Source organism: Plasmodium vinckei (assembly GCF_900681995.1).
Source record: "Plasmodium vinckei vinckei genome assembly, chromosome: PVVCY_06".
Lineage (NCBI taxonomy): Eukaryota > Apicomplexa > Aconoidasida > Haemosporida > Plasmodiidae > Plasmodium > Plasmodium vinckei.
This window is the reverse complement of record NC_051298.1, coordinates 818328-835243: the sequence shown is the minus strand read 5'-3', so window position 1 is coordinate 835243 and position 16916 is coordinate 818328. Positions and strand designations below refer to the sequence as shown.

At 23.5% G+C, this 16916-nt stretch overlaps 3 protein-coding genes across 3 annotated transcripts; 1 reads left to right on the top strand and 2 right to left on the bottom strand.

Annotated features, from left to right (window-relative positions):
- Positions 1 to 31: 31 nt before the first annotated feature.
- PVVCY_0602300 (conserved Plasmodium protein, unknown function) lies at positions 32 to 4288 on the bottom strand (the record flags this gene model as incomplete). The annotated part of the gene is made up of 2 exons (XM_008627367.1): positions 32 to 313; positions 479 to 4288. The coding sequence occupies 2 exons, from the start codon at positions 4286 to 4288 to the stop codon at positions 32 to 34; spliced, it is 4092 nt and encodes a 1363-aa protein (XP_008625589.1).
- Positions 4289 to 5788: 1500 nt separating this feature from the next.
- PVVCY_0602290 (exonuclease I, putative) lies at positions 5789 to 8599 on the top strand (the record flags this gene model as incomplete). Its single annotated transcript, XM_008627366.1, has 1 exon — positions 5789 to 8599. One exon carries the CDS (start codon positions 5789 to 5791, stop codon positions 8597 to 8599), a length of 2811 nt encoding a protein of 936 aa, XP_008625588.1.
- Positions 8600 to 9341: 742 nt separating this feature from the next.
- Positions 9342 to 15617, bottom strand: PVVCY_0602280 (kinesin-19, putative; the record flags this gene model as incomplete). Its single annotated transcript, XM_008627365.2, has 1 exon — positions 9342 to 15617. One exon carries the CDS (start codon positions 15615 to 15617, stop codon positions 9342 to 9344), a length of 6276 nt encoding a protein of 2091 aa, XP_008625587.2.
- Between the last annotated feature and the right edge of the window lie 1299 nt (positions 15618 to 16916).

The window sequence follows — 16916 nt, the reverse complement described above, 5'->3', positions numbered from 1 at the left end:
AAAATTAATTAAATATATTATTCACAAAAAATTAAAAAATATTATTATTTTCAATTTTGTTAATAAGAATTTGTGTTTGTGGAAAAATATATTTTTCCCCTTTATTGGATAATTCTTCAATTGTGTGTTTCAATTTTTTATTCAAATTTTTTAATTCATTTCGTATTGCCATCAAAATTGTGTTACTTTTTTTTTCAAATTCTTCCTCAATATTTTCTTCTCCCTTTTTTAATTTGGCATATTCAGGGAATTCCCCAAATTTTTCGATATTCTCAACGATCCCATAGAAGCACAAAATTATGTCTAGCAAAAACTGACAAAAATAAAGCAAAAAAAATGCAAAAATATGTAAAACAATATATTACTATATCATGTTATCATAGTTAAAATGCTGAGAGCAACAAACTTGCTAACCATCATAACGAAGAAAAACAATGTAAAAAATGCATTTCCAATTATGCACGTTTTTTCTATTTACCGAAATTGTGTAGTAAGTACTACATGAAAAACCTTCGCTTGCTACTGTATTTATTTCTTCATCCAAATGAGATACAAAATAATTAAATAAAATAAAATAATTTAAAAAGTTTGAATATTTCTTTATATCCCCATTTCCCAATTTCAAAAATGGACTCTTCAATATATTTCTTCCATTATTGAATATTCTAAAAATGGAAAGAGAAAATAATATTAAAACTTTTCTGACTGATAAATTTGTTAATTCTTTGAAATTAATTATATCTATATTTCTTTCAAAATTATCTAATATTTCTTGGATTATTTTATGGGTTCTAAAACTATAATCATTATCCACAGATTCAATGGTATGATCTAAATTTCCATTAATAGCTGATAAATAATAAAAACAATTTCTTTTATCGTATATTAAATTAAATAGATTTTTTGAAAAATTAATCTGCACTATTATATCATCAAACCCATTTTGTAAATCTGTTTCATTTGTGGTGGTAAAAAATGATTTTAAAAAAGAAAACAAATTAGAATACCTTATTTCTTCAACCCATTCAGTATTCATACAATAAGTGTCTAAATTTTTTTTCACCTTTTCAACATTATTTAATTCTATAGTTTGTTGCCGTTTCTTTATCTCTTCTTCACAACTTTGCAAAGACAAAGATGGAAATAAATAATATGATAAATAACTAAAGAAAAAAATGATCTTTATACTTATAAAAATGTTATCACATGATATGTATATATCATCTGAACAAACATTATCAAATAATTTATCATAAATATTTATTTTTATTAATTTAAAAATATAGCTAATAATTATATTTTGGCTATCTAGCCATTTATCCGAATTTGATAATCTATATACATTAATATTAGAAACAATATATGACATTTTTTTTAGTATTAAAATTAAATTTTTATATTCTATATCTTTCAAACTATCTTCAATACTAATATTTTTATAATTATCATTCTCTTCAATAAAAGAATAAACATCATTCTTGAATATTTTCCATGTTTTATAAATTTTTAAATTTAAAAAAAAAATTAAAAAATTATCCTTATATAAATATTTGTCCAATATATAAAACCGTGATCTATTATTATCCATTGATAAACATGTTTTTTCTTCTTCAATATGTTCATCACTATTGTCATCAAAGTGTGTTTGGACATTTATTTCATTTCCATAAAATAAACTCTGTAACAACATTTTAACTTGACGTTTTTCCAAAATAAAATTATCGCTATATTTTCCATTTATATATTTTATTATGATACAATAAATAAAATTCAAAAGCTTACAATTTTTATCTCCATATATTTGATAAAATATTCGTATCATTTTTAATGACAATAAATTTGAATTATTTCGATTTAAAAAATAACTTATTAGCATTTCTTTTTTTTCTTCAATTATTTCTTTTAAATTTTGTCGAATGTCTAATGAAATTAAATTCTCCACTTTTTCAAAGTTTTCCATTTTTAATCCCTTATTTACCTTCATCAATTTACTACTCCCATTTTCGCATTTCAAATTATTTTGAATAAGAGAAATAAATCCTACAAAATTATTAATGAAAATGTTACTATCACTATTTTTTAAAAAATATATTAAATTATTCATAAAACTGTTAAATATATTTTTTGTAACTATATTTATGTTCTCTTCTTTTTGTAAAAATAACAATATTTCCATTATTTTCTTCTTATCATTTCTTTTTATATATTTATAAAAAATTTCAAAAAAATTATTATTTATAAAACAACTACAATCAACTAAAAATGTAAACATAAATGGGGTTGTAAAAAAAGACAACGTCAACACTTCTCGATTGTTATCACTATTCTTATAATTCTCTTGTAAAAAATGTTCAGCAATTGTTGTACTTTCCTTATCTTCTCTTTTGTCTGTTGTTCTTCCTTCTAATGAATCTATCAAATTCATGTCATCATTTTTTTTATTGTCTTTTTTTTTAGTTTGAGACAAAATAATGATATAATAACATAAGTATATTATTTTTTCAATTGATTTTTCAGAAAAACTATTAATATAATTTAATAAAAATTCACAAATTATTTTTTCTTCAATATCATAATTATATATTTCAATTTTCTTTCTTATCAAATCTGTTATTATGTTTATAGATTTTTTATTTTCATTATTCTCTATCTGAATTAAATTTTTTTCTCCTAATGTTATAATAAAATTTATAAACATTTTTTTTTTACTCTCTTTTATATTTATATATATATCATAAAAATATATCAATATCTTAAAATATTTTACGACAAATTCCTTTTTATTCCATTTTTTCATATCATTCTGTATGTCATTACAATTTTTCTTATCGTTTTGAAAACGATCACGTACCTGTTTATTCTCAAATTCCTTTTCTTGGTTGTCTATTTCATTTTTACATAAGTTGTTGAGCTTATTATCTATGGTAGCCTTATCTATATCAGTGCTCTTGTCTAATTCTTCAACACTATCTGTAATATTGCCATTTATTTTAAAAAAATCAAACACTGTAAGAACATATAGATAAATCGTTACACAATATTTAATGAGATAAATAAAATCAATATATATTTTTTTCTTTACAATTTCAAATAAATTAATATCCTTTATACACAAAAATATAATCATAATAATAAAATGGTATATCATGTCCATAAATCGAAAAACTAATAAAATCGATACATTAAATATGTTATTTAATATGTTTAATTTATTATTTATTAGTTCTAACATTTTTTTTATAAATTTATTAACTAATAAAATTATATCAACCTTTATAATTGCTTTTTTTTTTTTTATAAAATATATTATACATTTTGATATTTTTGTATATAATGATATTATATCTATATTCATATTATTACATTCGATTTCATCTAAATAATTATATAAACATTTAAACATTTTTATATATATATTTATTTTAGTATCTATATTTATACTTGATTTTATATCCTTTTTAATTAAAAAGTTGTCATAACTATTGTTGATCATATTCTGTCTTACTACACTTTCATATTCATTTTCTTTTCTACAATCCTGATCATTTTCTAAATATATATTATTTTTTTTAAAATATAAATTTATATCATTTTTTTCAAATTCATCATATCTCTCATCCTCATTAATACACATCCTTACTGTTCTTAATGTATCATTATTTTCATTTTTTATTTTTCCATTTCTTTTATATCGTACCTTTTGCTCAAACAAAAGAAAAATATATTTAACACTCTTTGTCTTCATATCAATTGATAATGAAATAAAACAGTCTAAAATTGCATTTAAAAAATCGTAAAAAAAATTATGACTATATTCTATTTTTTTAAAAAACAAATTATAACATAATTCTAAATTAGATATCCTTAACTTTTCAATATTCCCTTTTAGAGAATAAAATATACTTGTTTTTATTTTATTAAAATATGAATCACAATTTAAATAACTATTTAAGATGTAGTAAAAAATCTTTGCTGAATAATTCCTTATACATTCATCTTCTTCAATAATACCATTTGCAAATATTTCTAATATCTTTTCTATATTATTAAATAGTATATTATTATTACTTTTTATATTTTTAGCTAGTTTACCATAACTTATTTGTCGAATTTTATTTGAACTATGATTTGTTTTCATAAAAACGGAAATATCAAATTCATTTCCATCATCTTTTTTATTTGTTATATCTTTTACTTTAGTCTTTTTAAAACATCTTTCATAATCTATTTTAGTTTCCTTTATCTTTTCCCTTTTCTTTTTCTCGCTTTTTAATTTTAGTACCCCCATTTTTCACATTTCTTATGCTAACTTTATTTGTAATTATTACTTCTATAAAATATATGTATATCCCAAACTATAGTTCGTCTTGTTTACAAATACTTTATCTATCGAAAAAATGTAAACAACAACGACGTACTGACAATTCATAGATTAACACGCTCACATACTTATTTTTTTTCAAAAAATGCTAAATTATACTATCGCATACTTTCCCTGTTTATTTGTCATATAATCATATATATATATATAATTACAAATTATGGAATTACAAAAATTTGCAATATATATTCTTGCTTATTTGTATGTAGGCCTTTCTTTGGATTTATAGCCATTTGATAATGGAACATAAACATGCTAATTTTAATTTATATACATATATATATAATATTTTTTTATTAGCCTTTTTCACAATTTTCAATTTATTTTCATATTTTTTAATAACCTTTTCACCGACATTAAACTGTCAAAAAGCGCTAAAATATGTTAATTATTTTTTTAAATATTTACTCCCATCATTTTACCGTTACTTGTTGTAAAATAATTAAAGCAATAAAAAAAAAAAATAGAAAATATCGAATAACATAAAATTAAAAATAAACAAAAATAAATAAAAATATGTAAAAACCTAAAAAAATACAATAACAGTCAAAATGGGCTAAATTTATTTTTCATAAAACCCCTCCTTCCTTTCTTCAACTTCCATAATACAAATATATTTTTGTATTAAAACTTTTTATATTTTATAAAATTACAACTTAATATATCGTTCTTTATTTATTAAAAAAAAAAAAATAGGAAACTCGGGAATTAGAACAGTTGGAATTAACAACAAAAAAATACTAAACTCATCTTGTCTCACCTCTTTTAATTTATCATATCATTTATATAATTGTTTAAAAAAATTAACATAAATATTTTGAAAAATACACTAAAATGTAATAACACATAATTTAATATACGGCAAGTTGACTTTATAGCCAACAATTAAAAAAAAAAAAAATATAAGTATATATATATCAAAAATAATAAAAAAATATAATAAAAAAAAGTAAAAAAAAGTAAAAAAAAACATGTTTTAGTTCCTTATTTCACTTTAAATTAATTTATTTATCTTTTATTTTTTTCAATTTTAATGTCTTAAATGCTTGTTCCATCAATTAACATATTTGTTTGACAATTTTCACCACTTAATTTAGCTATTTAAAACTTTGTATTTTTGCACATTATTTTATTTTTTAAATATATTTTGTTCTCACCATTTTTCGTCTTACTTTTTTTTTAATTTCACAATCGAATACAACCTAATCATTGTCACAAATATTATACATGTATTATTAAACCTGCTCATAAAATAAGTGTAATACATATGCTATACATATATACACCATATATTTCTTGTTCTGGTTAGCTAACTTGTTTATACAAACCCTTTTAATACTAAATGAAAAAAAAAAATTATAAATTTTCCTTTCGATTTTAATCCTACTAAAATTAATAATCGACTAAATGGGAATTTCTAATTTATTACAATTTTTGAAACCTATAATAAAAAATACACATATTAGTAAGTATGAAAATGGAGTCGTGGGGGTTGATATTATGTGTTGGATTCATAGGGGACTTATAAGTTGTGCCTTTGATATCGTTACAGATAATCATAATGAAAATTATTTAAGCTTTATTGAAAAAATGCTAGAAACTATTCATCAATATAATATTAAAGTTATATTTGTTTTTGATGGGGAAGAACTACCAGAAAAAAAAAAAGAAAATTTAATAAGGAAAGCACGACGAGAAAAAGCAAAAGAAGAAGCCCTTGAAATTATTAAAAAAGTTAAACACCCAAGAAGTAATGAACTTGTAATTAAAAAATGCATTCAAGCAATAAGTGTATCAAAAGAAATTATTCAATCTGTTATTAATTTTTGTAAAAAAAAAAATATATATTATATTATTTCACCTTATGAAGCTGATGCTCAATTGTCTTATCTATGTCGTATGGGTTTTATTTCATGTGCTATTAGTGAAGATAGTGATTTGCTAGTTTATGGATGTCCTAGAGTTTTATATAAATTTAAAAATACAGGAGAATGTAATGAAATTACTTTAATGCCTATCAATGATTTACTAGACCCAGATATTATAAACAAAATCAAAAATCCTATATCTGATTCTTTCAACCAATTCTATATAACCCCAATTAAAAGTATACAAAATGATGAATCAAATCTTTCTGATTCTTTTATTTCCTATGAAGAAAATGAAAGTCCCATACCTCGTCGCAAAAGACGAAGAAATACAAAAAAAGACAAAAAAAAAAAAAAAAAACTTAAAAAAAATCATAAACAACTCGTAGATCAAAGTAGTGATGCAAATGAAGAAATATATAATTCAAAAAATAAACAAAATATACAAAATAAACAAGATCCTGATCAAAGCTGTAACAAGGTCATGAAAACATATATCAACAATTTTTATTGGCCTGAAGAATTATACAAGTTAAAATATTTCAATCTTGATATGTTTCTAGCTATGTGTATATTAAGTGGTTGTGATTATACTAACGATTTTCATATTACTGGAATGGGAATAAAAACTGCATTCAATTTAATATATGAATATAAAACGATACAAAATATTTTTTCTTTTCTAATTTCACATGATAAATGGAAAAATAAAATACCCCAAAATTTAAATTCATTAGATAAGTTAATGGAAAAATATAATGAAATCAAAAATGCATTTTTACAACATCAAGTTTATGATTTTATTCTGAACAAAAAAGTCCCAATACATCAATCGTTTGGAAGTTTTTTCAAAGAAGAAACTTCAAATCTTTTATGTAATTCAGATGATATGGATAATCGTTTCAAACTTTCTGATGATGTTTTTGTTCATAAAGTTATCGAATCTTCACTTTTTTTTGACTTCTCGAAATTTGACAACAAATGTTTGAATGACTCACTAGAGGATGTAATCGACCAAACGGAAGAGGAAGACGAAGAAAAAATCCTAAAACTTGAAAAATTGGAAAAATCGGATAACGATGCTACCAGAAGTCCATTCTTAAAAAATTTAACTCCACGTCGTCTTCTGCTTTCCAACTCATCATTTGATAACAAACAAGAACTACAAAATCGGGACAACATAAATAACCTTGATAAAATATTTAAAAATTTCACATCAGAATGTTTTGAATATTTAGAGATATCACCAGGTATTGTTGAAAAACATAAACAAATAAATCCCACTGATTCCCAATATGATAATAAATCCGAATTAAATCTTATTAGCAAAAATATAAAATCCGAACATGAACACGAACCCAATTTGTCTAACATTTTACTTTCTTCCCAAAATTCCAATCCTAATAATGATATCAAAAATCATATAACTCTTATAAAAACTAAAAACGATGAAGATCAATTTACCAATCCTATTTTTTTATCAAAACTTAATGAATTTGAAAATAATAAATTTATGGAATCGACATCAAACCAAGATGATCACACACATGAACAAACCCCTAATCACCAATTGGACATAAGACAAAATCTGACCATATCTAATGATCATGATTTGCCTTCAACCAATATTACCACTCAAAATACAGATAAAAAAAATACTCAAATAAAAAGTGCAAAAAATCTTTATGAAAATATGAAAAAAACATTTACTTTATTCAAAACTTTAGGAGATAAAGACGAAATTAGTCATGATCTTAAGTCACCTCAAAAAAATACAATCATACATGAAAACACAATTCAAGATCCTCAAAATTATGTCAAAAAAAATGAAAATAATACTTTTGTTCCTCCTTTAAACAGAAGTAAGTTACACATAAAAACAAAAAATTCTAATGGCCAATTACAAATAACAAATTTTTTTAAAAACCCTCACAAGGATGAATTAATAAATAACAACAATAATACCCTCAATCATTTTGAACAGACAAATGATCAAAACAGTAATCATATTTATACTTCTCCCAATAAACTTAAAAAAATTAAAACAGATGAAATATCAACAGATCACGATAAAGATATTCATAATGAAGATACAACAGATAAAGACTTTCTCAACACTGATTGGAAAAATGCAAAAATATCTATCCATTCTTCAAAATTGACACAAAATAATTCAACTACCTTCCAAAATAAAACACAAGAAAACGACAAAAATATTAACCTCGATTATATGCTTCAAAACCTAAACTATAATTATCAACCAAAAATACAAAAATTAAACACCTTCGATTATTTTAAGGAAAAAGAAAATGACCCACATTATAATCCATACAAGGACAACACTTCGTGAATTTTCGACAAATTTACAAACACTTTCATTTTCATACCCATGTTGAATATACACATTTTTTCATAATATATGTCTACATCCAAATAAACAATTTGTTGCTTCTTTCTTTTCTTTTAAATATATTTTTTTTATAACAACAGACAACTTTCAAATATATAAATAGTTTTTGCAAGATTAAACATTAAAAAAAAATTCTAAAAATACGAAAAATAACAAAACAAAGCATAAACAATTATATACTATAATAACTTATTTATACAATCATAGCAAATAGTAACAAAATACAATGGCTACTAAAAAAAAATAATTAAAATAAATCCTTATATTCATATATATAAGGTTGTGTGAATAACAAAAAAAAAACACACACATTGTTTTTTTTGAAAATCTTATGTCTATTCATGTATATTCTACTTAAACAATCCATAAATTCAATTGGAATAATTTGTTTCAACGAAATATCCCATGAAAAATTAAAACAAACTCGTATTATTATAATCACTGTAGAAGCTTCACATATATCTACATTTTTGTTATTATCACTTTTCCAATCAATTCTTATTCCTTTCAGTATCCCAAAGTATATCCTTTTCTTTCATTTTCCATCATCATTTATTATATAAATAAATTTATACTCCCTCCAAATATTCTTATGTAATACCATCCCTAATCAGAATTCAAAAAAATTCCATATTTTCATCTCAAAAATGAATATATATCCATGCCAACTCCTATACTTATATCATTTTACTCTATTTATTCCATAATTTGAAAAATGCTGATTTTTATTTGAGTTCTTATATTCCATACTTTGAACATTTCCCCTCTTATTATCTTGATAAACTGATTGTTTTATTTTTTTTTGATTATCAACCACATCATCTCCATTATTCTTGTTCGAAAAAAAACATCCATATAAAGCTGTACCATTATTTTCATCTTTCCTTCTAACCATATCATTATTCCTACATATTTTAGATTCATATCCTTTACTATTTTCAAAACATATTTTACCATTCATATTATTACTTCGAATTATATCACTCGATAAAAATTCAATATTCGATAAAATTTTATTTTCATTTTTATCCCCATTTTCTATTAATTTCTCAAACCGATTTGAACAAACAATATTGTTTCTTATAATGTATTTCCCACAGATACTTTTATTCAAATTCGTAACATTGCTAATATCATTCCTATTGTTTATCTTATTTGTGCTCCCAATATAACCACCATTTCTACTATTTTTATTACGTAATCCGATACTATTTCCACATTCATTCTTTTCATTACCTTCCTGAATATGCCTATACATATAATTGTAATTTTGAATCAACCCATTATGTTCTTCTTTTCCAAAAAAATCATTATTATTGTTACTGCTATCATTTTGATAAAAAAAATTTATTTTATGCATTTTTTGAGGGGTTTCACCTGGTTTGCCCTTTTCCATGCACACATGCTTTGTATCTGAATTATTTTCATGACCTATTGTATTTACATAACAGTTTTCTACATATTTATTTACAATTCCATACTTATGCCTATTTGATCGAATATCTCGATCCAAATACTCACTATTTCCTGTACTGTTCATAACCCAATAACAATTATTTGAATCAATAATACTTTTATTTTTAGACACTACCAAACTTATATTTTCACCATTACTTATCCCACTACTAACCTTATTTGATATGGAAAACATATTTTTCTGATTAGGATCATTAACCAAACATTCTTTTCTCTCTTTAATTTTGTTCTTATTATATTCCTTGATATCTTTATCCATCGAATTATATTTATTGCCTTCTCTTTTTTCTGTCTCACCACGATCATTTGTTATATTCCCTTTTTTTTTAACTTCAAACTTATAAATATAGGAATTCCCCAAATTTTGAGAATGAAGATTTTTATTATTCAAATTATTATGAATTTGATTTACTGTTTTCTCTTTTCCCTTTTTAGGATTTTCAATGTCTAATAAATTGCTCATATTTACATTAGTACTCATCGTATTATTTAAACTGTCCTTTTCTCTACCCATTTTATCATTATATGTTAACTCAATTTTATTCAAATTATTTATCATACCTTTTTTATAATGACTAATACAATTCGAGTGTGTACTATTTTTATGATCATAATTATTATCAATAGAATCTTCTTTATATTTTATATCTCCCTTATCTATAAATTTGTTATCACAGTTGTTTATAATGTTGTTAACAAAATTTTCCTTAATATTATCATTACTTATGTTACTTATTTTTCTGCCATTCAAACTGCAATTTGAACCATCTTTCTCGATTACACCATTTTCTCCATTATTCAAATTACCACACATGTTGCTGCTTCTGCATTTCTTTTCTCGATCTATACATGTATTAGCATTATTACCCCTTATCAAATCGTAAGAATAATCCTTCAAATTATTTCTGCTTTGCTTTTTCGAGTCTGATAATATTTTTTCATACTTACTTTTTAAAATTACTAGCCGATTTTTATTCTCTTCTAGTGCGCTTATTTTATTTGAATTATTATTCATTCTACCGCAACTTTCTATTTGCATTTCTTTTTGTATTTTTTTTTCTTTTAATTTTTTTTCTAACTTTTTTTCGAAACTCTGCCAACTTTGTTCGATTTCTAAGATAAGATTGTTATTGCTATTATATGCACTATTACTTATATTTTCAATTTTTCTTACATTAAGCTTAGAGTCGTCATTTTTTAATTTCTTATATGGAATGGTGTCGTTCTTTTTGCTTCCCCTACATTTCATACCATTTTCACCACGTGAATTACCACCTTCATTTATACAAGACACTACACTTCCATATGCACTCCCATCTCTGCTACCATTACTATTTACATCTTTTGTATCATCAAATTCAATATAATATGAAAACTCGCCCTTGTTTTTTCCTATAATTGTTTTATTCCTTAAATTATTCAAGTTGTAATTCTCACTAGTTGATCTATATCGTTCGGCTTTTCTTTTTTCATAAAATGAATCATCATCTTTTATATTAATTTTATCATCACAAAGATTTTCATTTTTGACTATTTCAACAACACCCATCATTCCATTATTGTTTACAACCATATTATTTTTCACATTACATGGTCTTCCACTATATTTCCCCCTACTTTTTAGATTATCATAATCCCTCACTTTGTTTATTACCATATTATTTATCTCTGCATTATTAACAAAATTTGTACTTTTATTTTGAGCCATAAAATTGCCATTACATGAATGCCCTATCGAATTAATGAAAATGTCATCCATCTTGCTAGTTTTACTATTTTTTTTATTTCTTTCTCCTTTTTTAGGAATACATGAACTATTTTTTACACATTTTTCACTATCTCCTGACTCAGTTAAACTTGCAATGGTAGAATTGCCATATGATCCAGGTTTTGAATTGCCGTAACTATCATCCTCATAATTATTATTATCAAGGCCGATGGAACTATTACCCTCTTCTTCCAAATTTAATGAGCTATTAAGTTTATTCAACTTGACATATTTCCTAGATCCCTTTAATAATGGCGTCTTTTTTTTATTATCACACATATAACTATCCGTATTCCAGTTATAAGAATTATATTTTTTCTTCGTATCTTTTAGACATTTTTTTTCTCTTCGTTCACTTTCGGTTTTTACTTTTTTATTAATTTTTTTAGGGGATGTATTATATTCATTTGTTTTACCATTAAAAACGCTGCTTACATCCTTATTCATATTTAAATTATATATATTTTCTCTTTTTACATCATTTTTATTGCTTATTTTCATTTTTTTTTCATTATTCTTTTCTTTATGCTCATTTATGTTGATTTCCTCATCCTTTTTCACTTTGTCTTTTTTTTCGCTTTTTCCCATACATTCTTTATCAAAAAATATATCCTTTTCAGACTCTTCCAAATGCATGTTATCATATTCATCAAGTAAGATATTTTCCCCAACAACTGCATTATCACCGATCTCCTCTTCACCACACATTTCATCTTCAGTTTCTATTTCATATTCAACAGTATGAGCATCAATAAAATTCATAATACCCTTTTTATTTACATTTCCATTATGATGGAACCAAAGATTTTTTTTATCATTTTCACTTGTTGCAAATTCATCTCTTATCCTTTTAATGCTCGATTTATTCATATTCCATTGATGCAATAATGAATTAAATGAACTAACTTCATAATCCTTGTATATTGTTTCTATACCTTTATAAATATTACTATCAACATTATTTAGCTCATTTCTATCGATAATTTCTTTTTCATTTGTGTTTTTAAATTTGGAAAATGATTCATAAGATATACCATCATTTCTCTTTAATTTTTCCTTATTGCCACATTTTTCTTCCTCCATTTCTTTAGCATAGCTTTCATTTGTTCTGTCGCTGCTACTTTCTCGTGTGCTATTACAATTCTCCCTTACAACACAACTGCCTTTGCATTTATCATCGACCCAACTCTCAGATATATCATTTAATACAACAGAAGCATCATTTCCATTTTCATAAAGTGACATATTAAAACATAAATCCTTTATCCTTTTTAGCCTTTTCTTATTTTCGTACTTATTCGTTATATATTGAAAAAAAACAAACTTTTTCAAAAAATATAATTCCTTTTTTAATTTTTTTATATCTTCTTCATACATATAAGAATTAGTATTCTTTATTTCGAATTTAATTTTTTTTGCTTTAGATACTAATTTTAATGAAGACAATGTGTCACGTGCATTTTTTACATATGGTGATATTGTACAAATAAAAATTGTTTTATTAGATCCTCCTATAGAATCTTGTAATAATCTTGTTAATATCGAATTTCTATAACTTATGTTTTTATTGCCTTTTGATAATTCATTTATACACAATGACAAGGCGGATAAACTTCTGTTTATTGAACATACTTCTGTTGTATACGATTTCTCATTAGATGCTACATACTTTTCATTCCCTGCTAAATCAATTAATAATAAACTACATGACTTGAAATATTCAGGTTTCGAATTATTTACATTCCTTAATTCTATTTTAAATATAGAATGTGATCGTGTTGACATTTCATTTGTTTTGGTTATTCTACAAGCTCTATTACTTGTACCATCAATTAATAATTCTATTAGTTCTTCGCAACTATTCACTTCAACAGTTAATAATCCGTTAACAAATGTAGTACTATTTGAAAATTTTGATTTTAATGTACTTAAATATGGTTGTGATTCAATGCATGGGTTTAACAAATCAAATATTCTGTCGTTATATAATTGCATATAAGAAGCATACACTTTAAAATTTGGGAGTAATGCATCATTTTGCTTATATTTATTACTTCGATCATCACTATTATCGTTATTTTCATCCTCAACATTGCTATCATTCTTATATTTTTCATTTGCATAACAAAATTCACGAGAACTCTTCTCCCTTAACAACGATATCCTATTCATTATTTCTTCACATGCCCGAGGTATAATTCCTTTTTTTTCTGAATTTAAAATTAATTGGATATCGTCTTTAAAAAATTTAAAATTAGGTTTGTATTCACTTCTATATTCAGAAAATGTTTTATAATACTCAGATTTCCCAGAATAATTTTCATTAACATAGTCTATATTATTTTTCGGATTATTTCGAAAATTAAAAAAATTATAAGGTATATCAAAAGTTCGCTTAAAGTTACTTGAATTTCTATTTGTTAAAGGGATTCCTTTAGGAGGTAAATTAAATAGAGGCTGAGAACACGATCGCTTTCTATCATACCAACAATTATTACTGTTGTAATTATTTGACAGTTTTAAACTATTAGTATTCACTAATAATTCATTTGGATATATCCTTCTAGAATTATATCTATATTTTTTTTTTCGTTTCTTAATTAATTCCATAATATCAGGCCCTATCATAGTATATGTTTTACCTGTCCCAGTATGCCCATGAGCAAATATTGTAGCATTTTTAAAATTAAAAATTGAATCTATAGAAAAACAAATACTATTCCATACATCAGATTGCTTACTATTTTCATAAAAAACTTTATCAACCAAAAATTCTATTTTTTTTTTACCTTTATCTTTCATTCCATAATCTATTAATATTTTATTTGAACCTCTTTGTGTAATAATATTTTTTGATTCGTTTTCTACAAATTCGGATGGCTTAATTCTAATACATGTCTTTATCTGGGCTTTATTCCAATTAATGTCTAAGTTATCATACTCTGAATTATCTTCTAAACTTTTTAAAATAGTATTTGAGCAATTCTCATTTTCTTCACCACACAATAATGGTTTTGCTCCTATGTTTTCATAATCATTCAAGTAATTCCTTTGTGTTATGACCTCATCAATACATTTCAAATTATTCTCATTTATGTTCTCCGTAGTTACATTATTTTCAAAATTTTGCAAAATCAATATTTCGTTCTTATCCCCATTATGTGTATCTACTTCGATTTCGCTTATTTCAAAGGTTTGCTCTACATTGTCAATACACAATTTTTCATTTAGAATGTGTCTATCCAATACATCATTGCTGTCTGCGCATTCACCAATCTCACTTTTATTAGCAATAGCTTTTATATCCAATTCATTATGGATAATCTCTTTTTCCTCCAATTCTTCAATTTTTTTTTCCTCTTTTTTATTTATATTGTTACCCACACTTTCATTGTCTTTAATGAGTAAATCATTTTCTTCAATTTTATATTCGATTGTATTATCTACATCACTGTCTTCTATATTTAATGTAGTTTGTATTGAGCCTCCTTTATATTTATTTCTTTTGTAAAAATTGTAATTATCATTGTCACTGTCAATTGGCATAGTCACACTTTTATCATATACTTTGTAGGACTCATCACCTGAGTCATTTTTCAAATAATCGGAATCAATCCTACAATTTTCTTTGTTCTTATTTCCAACATCTTCTGGTGCAATACCTGTAGATAGTTGTACAATATCACAGATATGCACAACTGCTGGGTTATTCATTATACTTATGTTTGAGATTAAAAAAAAACTAAAGACACGCCAAATATATATGGATGGTTGCAGCTATATTTATTATCTAATAGAGGAAACAGTTGCACTCTATTATCAATATATACACATGAACATACAAATATATTTATATATATACATGGACGTGCATAATATTAAACATTAAATCCATTAAAAATAATGTTTCATTGTACTTAATTTTACAACACTAAGCTAATCGAAAAATAACGCTCATATTTTTAAAATTATAACATTAAATACTTTCATGATTGCATATTCATATATTCAAAAAAGAGAACAAATCTGCATATGTGCATTCATATAGCAATATCTCATATGTATATATATTTAAAGAATAAAATAACAATAACAAAAATATAGAAATGCAGCAATTAACATGCCATTAAAACAGTTTATTAAATAAAAATACACACAAATAGGTATATGTATATATATATATATATGTATAAAAAACGAAAACAAAATAAATTATAAAATTAATATAACTTCATGATATGCTAAATTAATAAATATGGAATGGCTGTCTATTATATATTTCTACGTATATATATAATTTTTACTATTGTAATTTAATTCCGTACCAATTCCATCATTTTTTATTGTCCTAAAGCATAATTCTTGCTAAAAATATGGAAGCTTCCACAATTTTTTATAGCATAAATAATAAATTCGCTACACAATTAATAAGCCATTTTTTTAATTTATCTATTATTATATATATATATATTTAATAAATTTATAAAACAATATTTACATATATATTTTAGTGAATTTATAAAATTGAACATTATATATTTTTTTAACTTGTGCCTATTTCCTACACATATACACCCTTATTTACACACACCTTTTTTTTTTATTTTTTTAAAGTATAGAATTTAATTTGGAAATTATTCTGTGTTCAGGAAGAATAAATTTTAAATAAAAAAAAAATAAAACAAATGTTACTATTTTCTTTTTAACTAGTCAAAATAGTCAATTTATACCTTAACATTTTTTTATTTTACAAGCCAATTTTTTATTTTCCATTTTTAGCTTTAAATATACTATTTTTTATCCCCCAAATTATGTACATCCTTTCCTTTGTGATTGTTCACTATTTCACTATTTATTATACATTAATATATATTATTAGCATATGCTATTTACATATTATTATCTACAATAAAATATAATGTTTTTAATATACCTATATGCCAATGAAAACCAATTTATAAAAATTATACCTTTCAATTTTTAAGAACAAAATTATTGTCTTTTTTTTGTGTG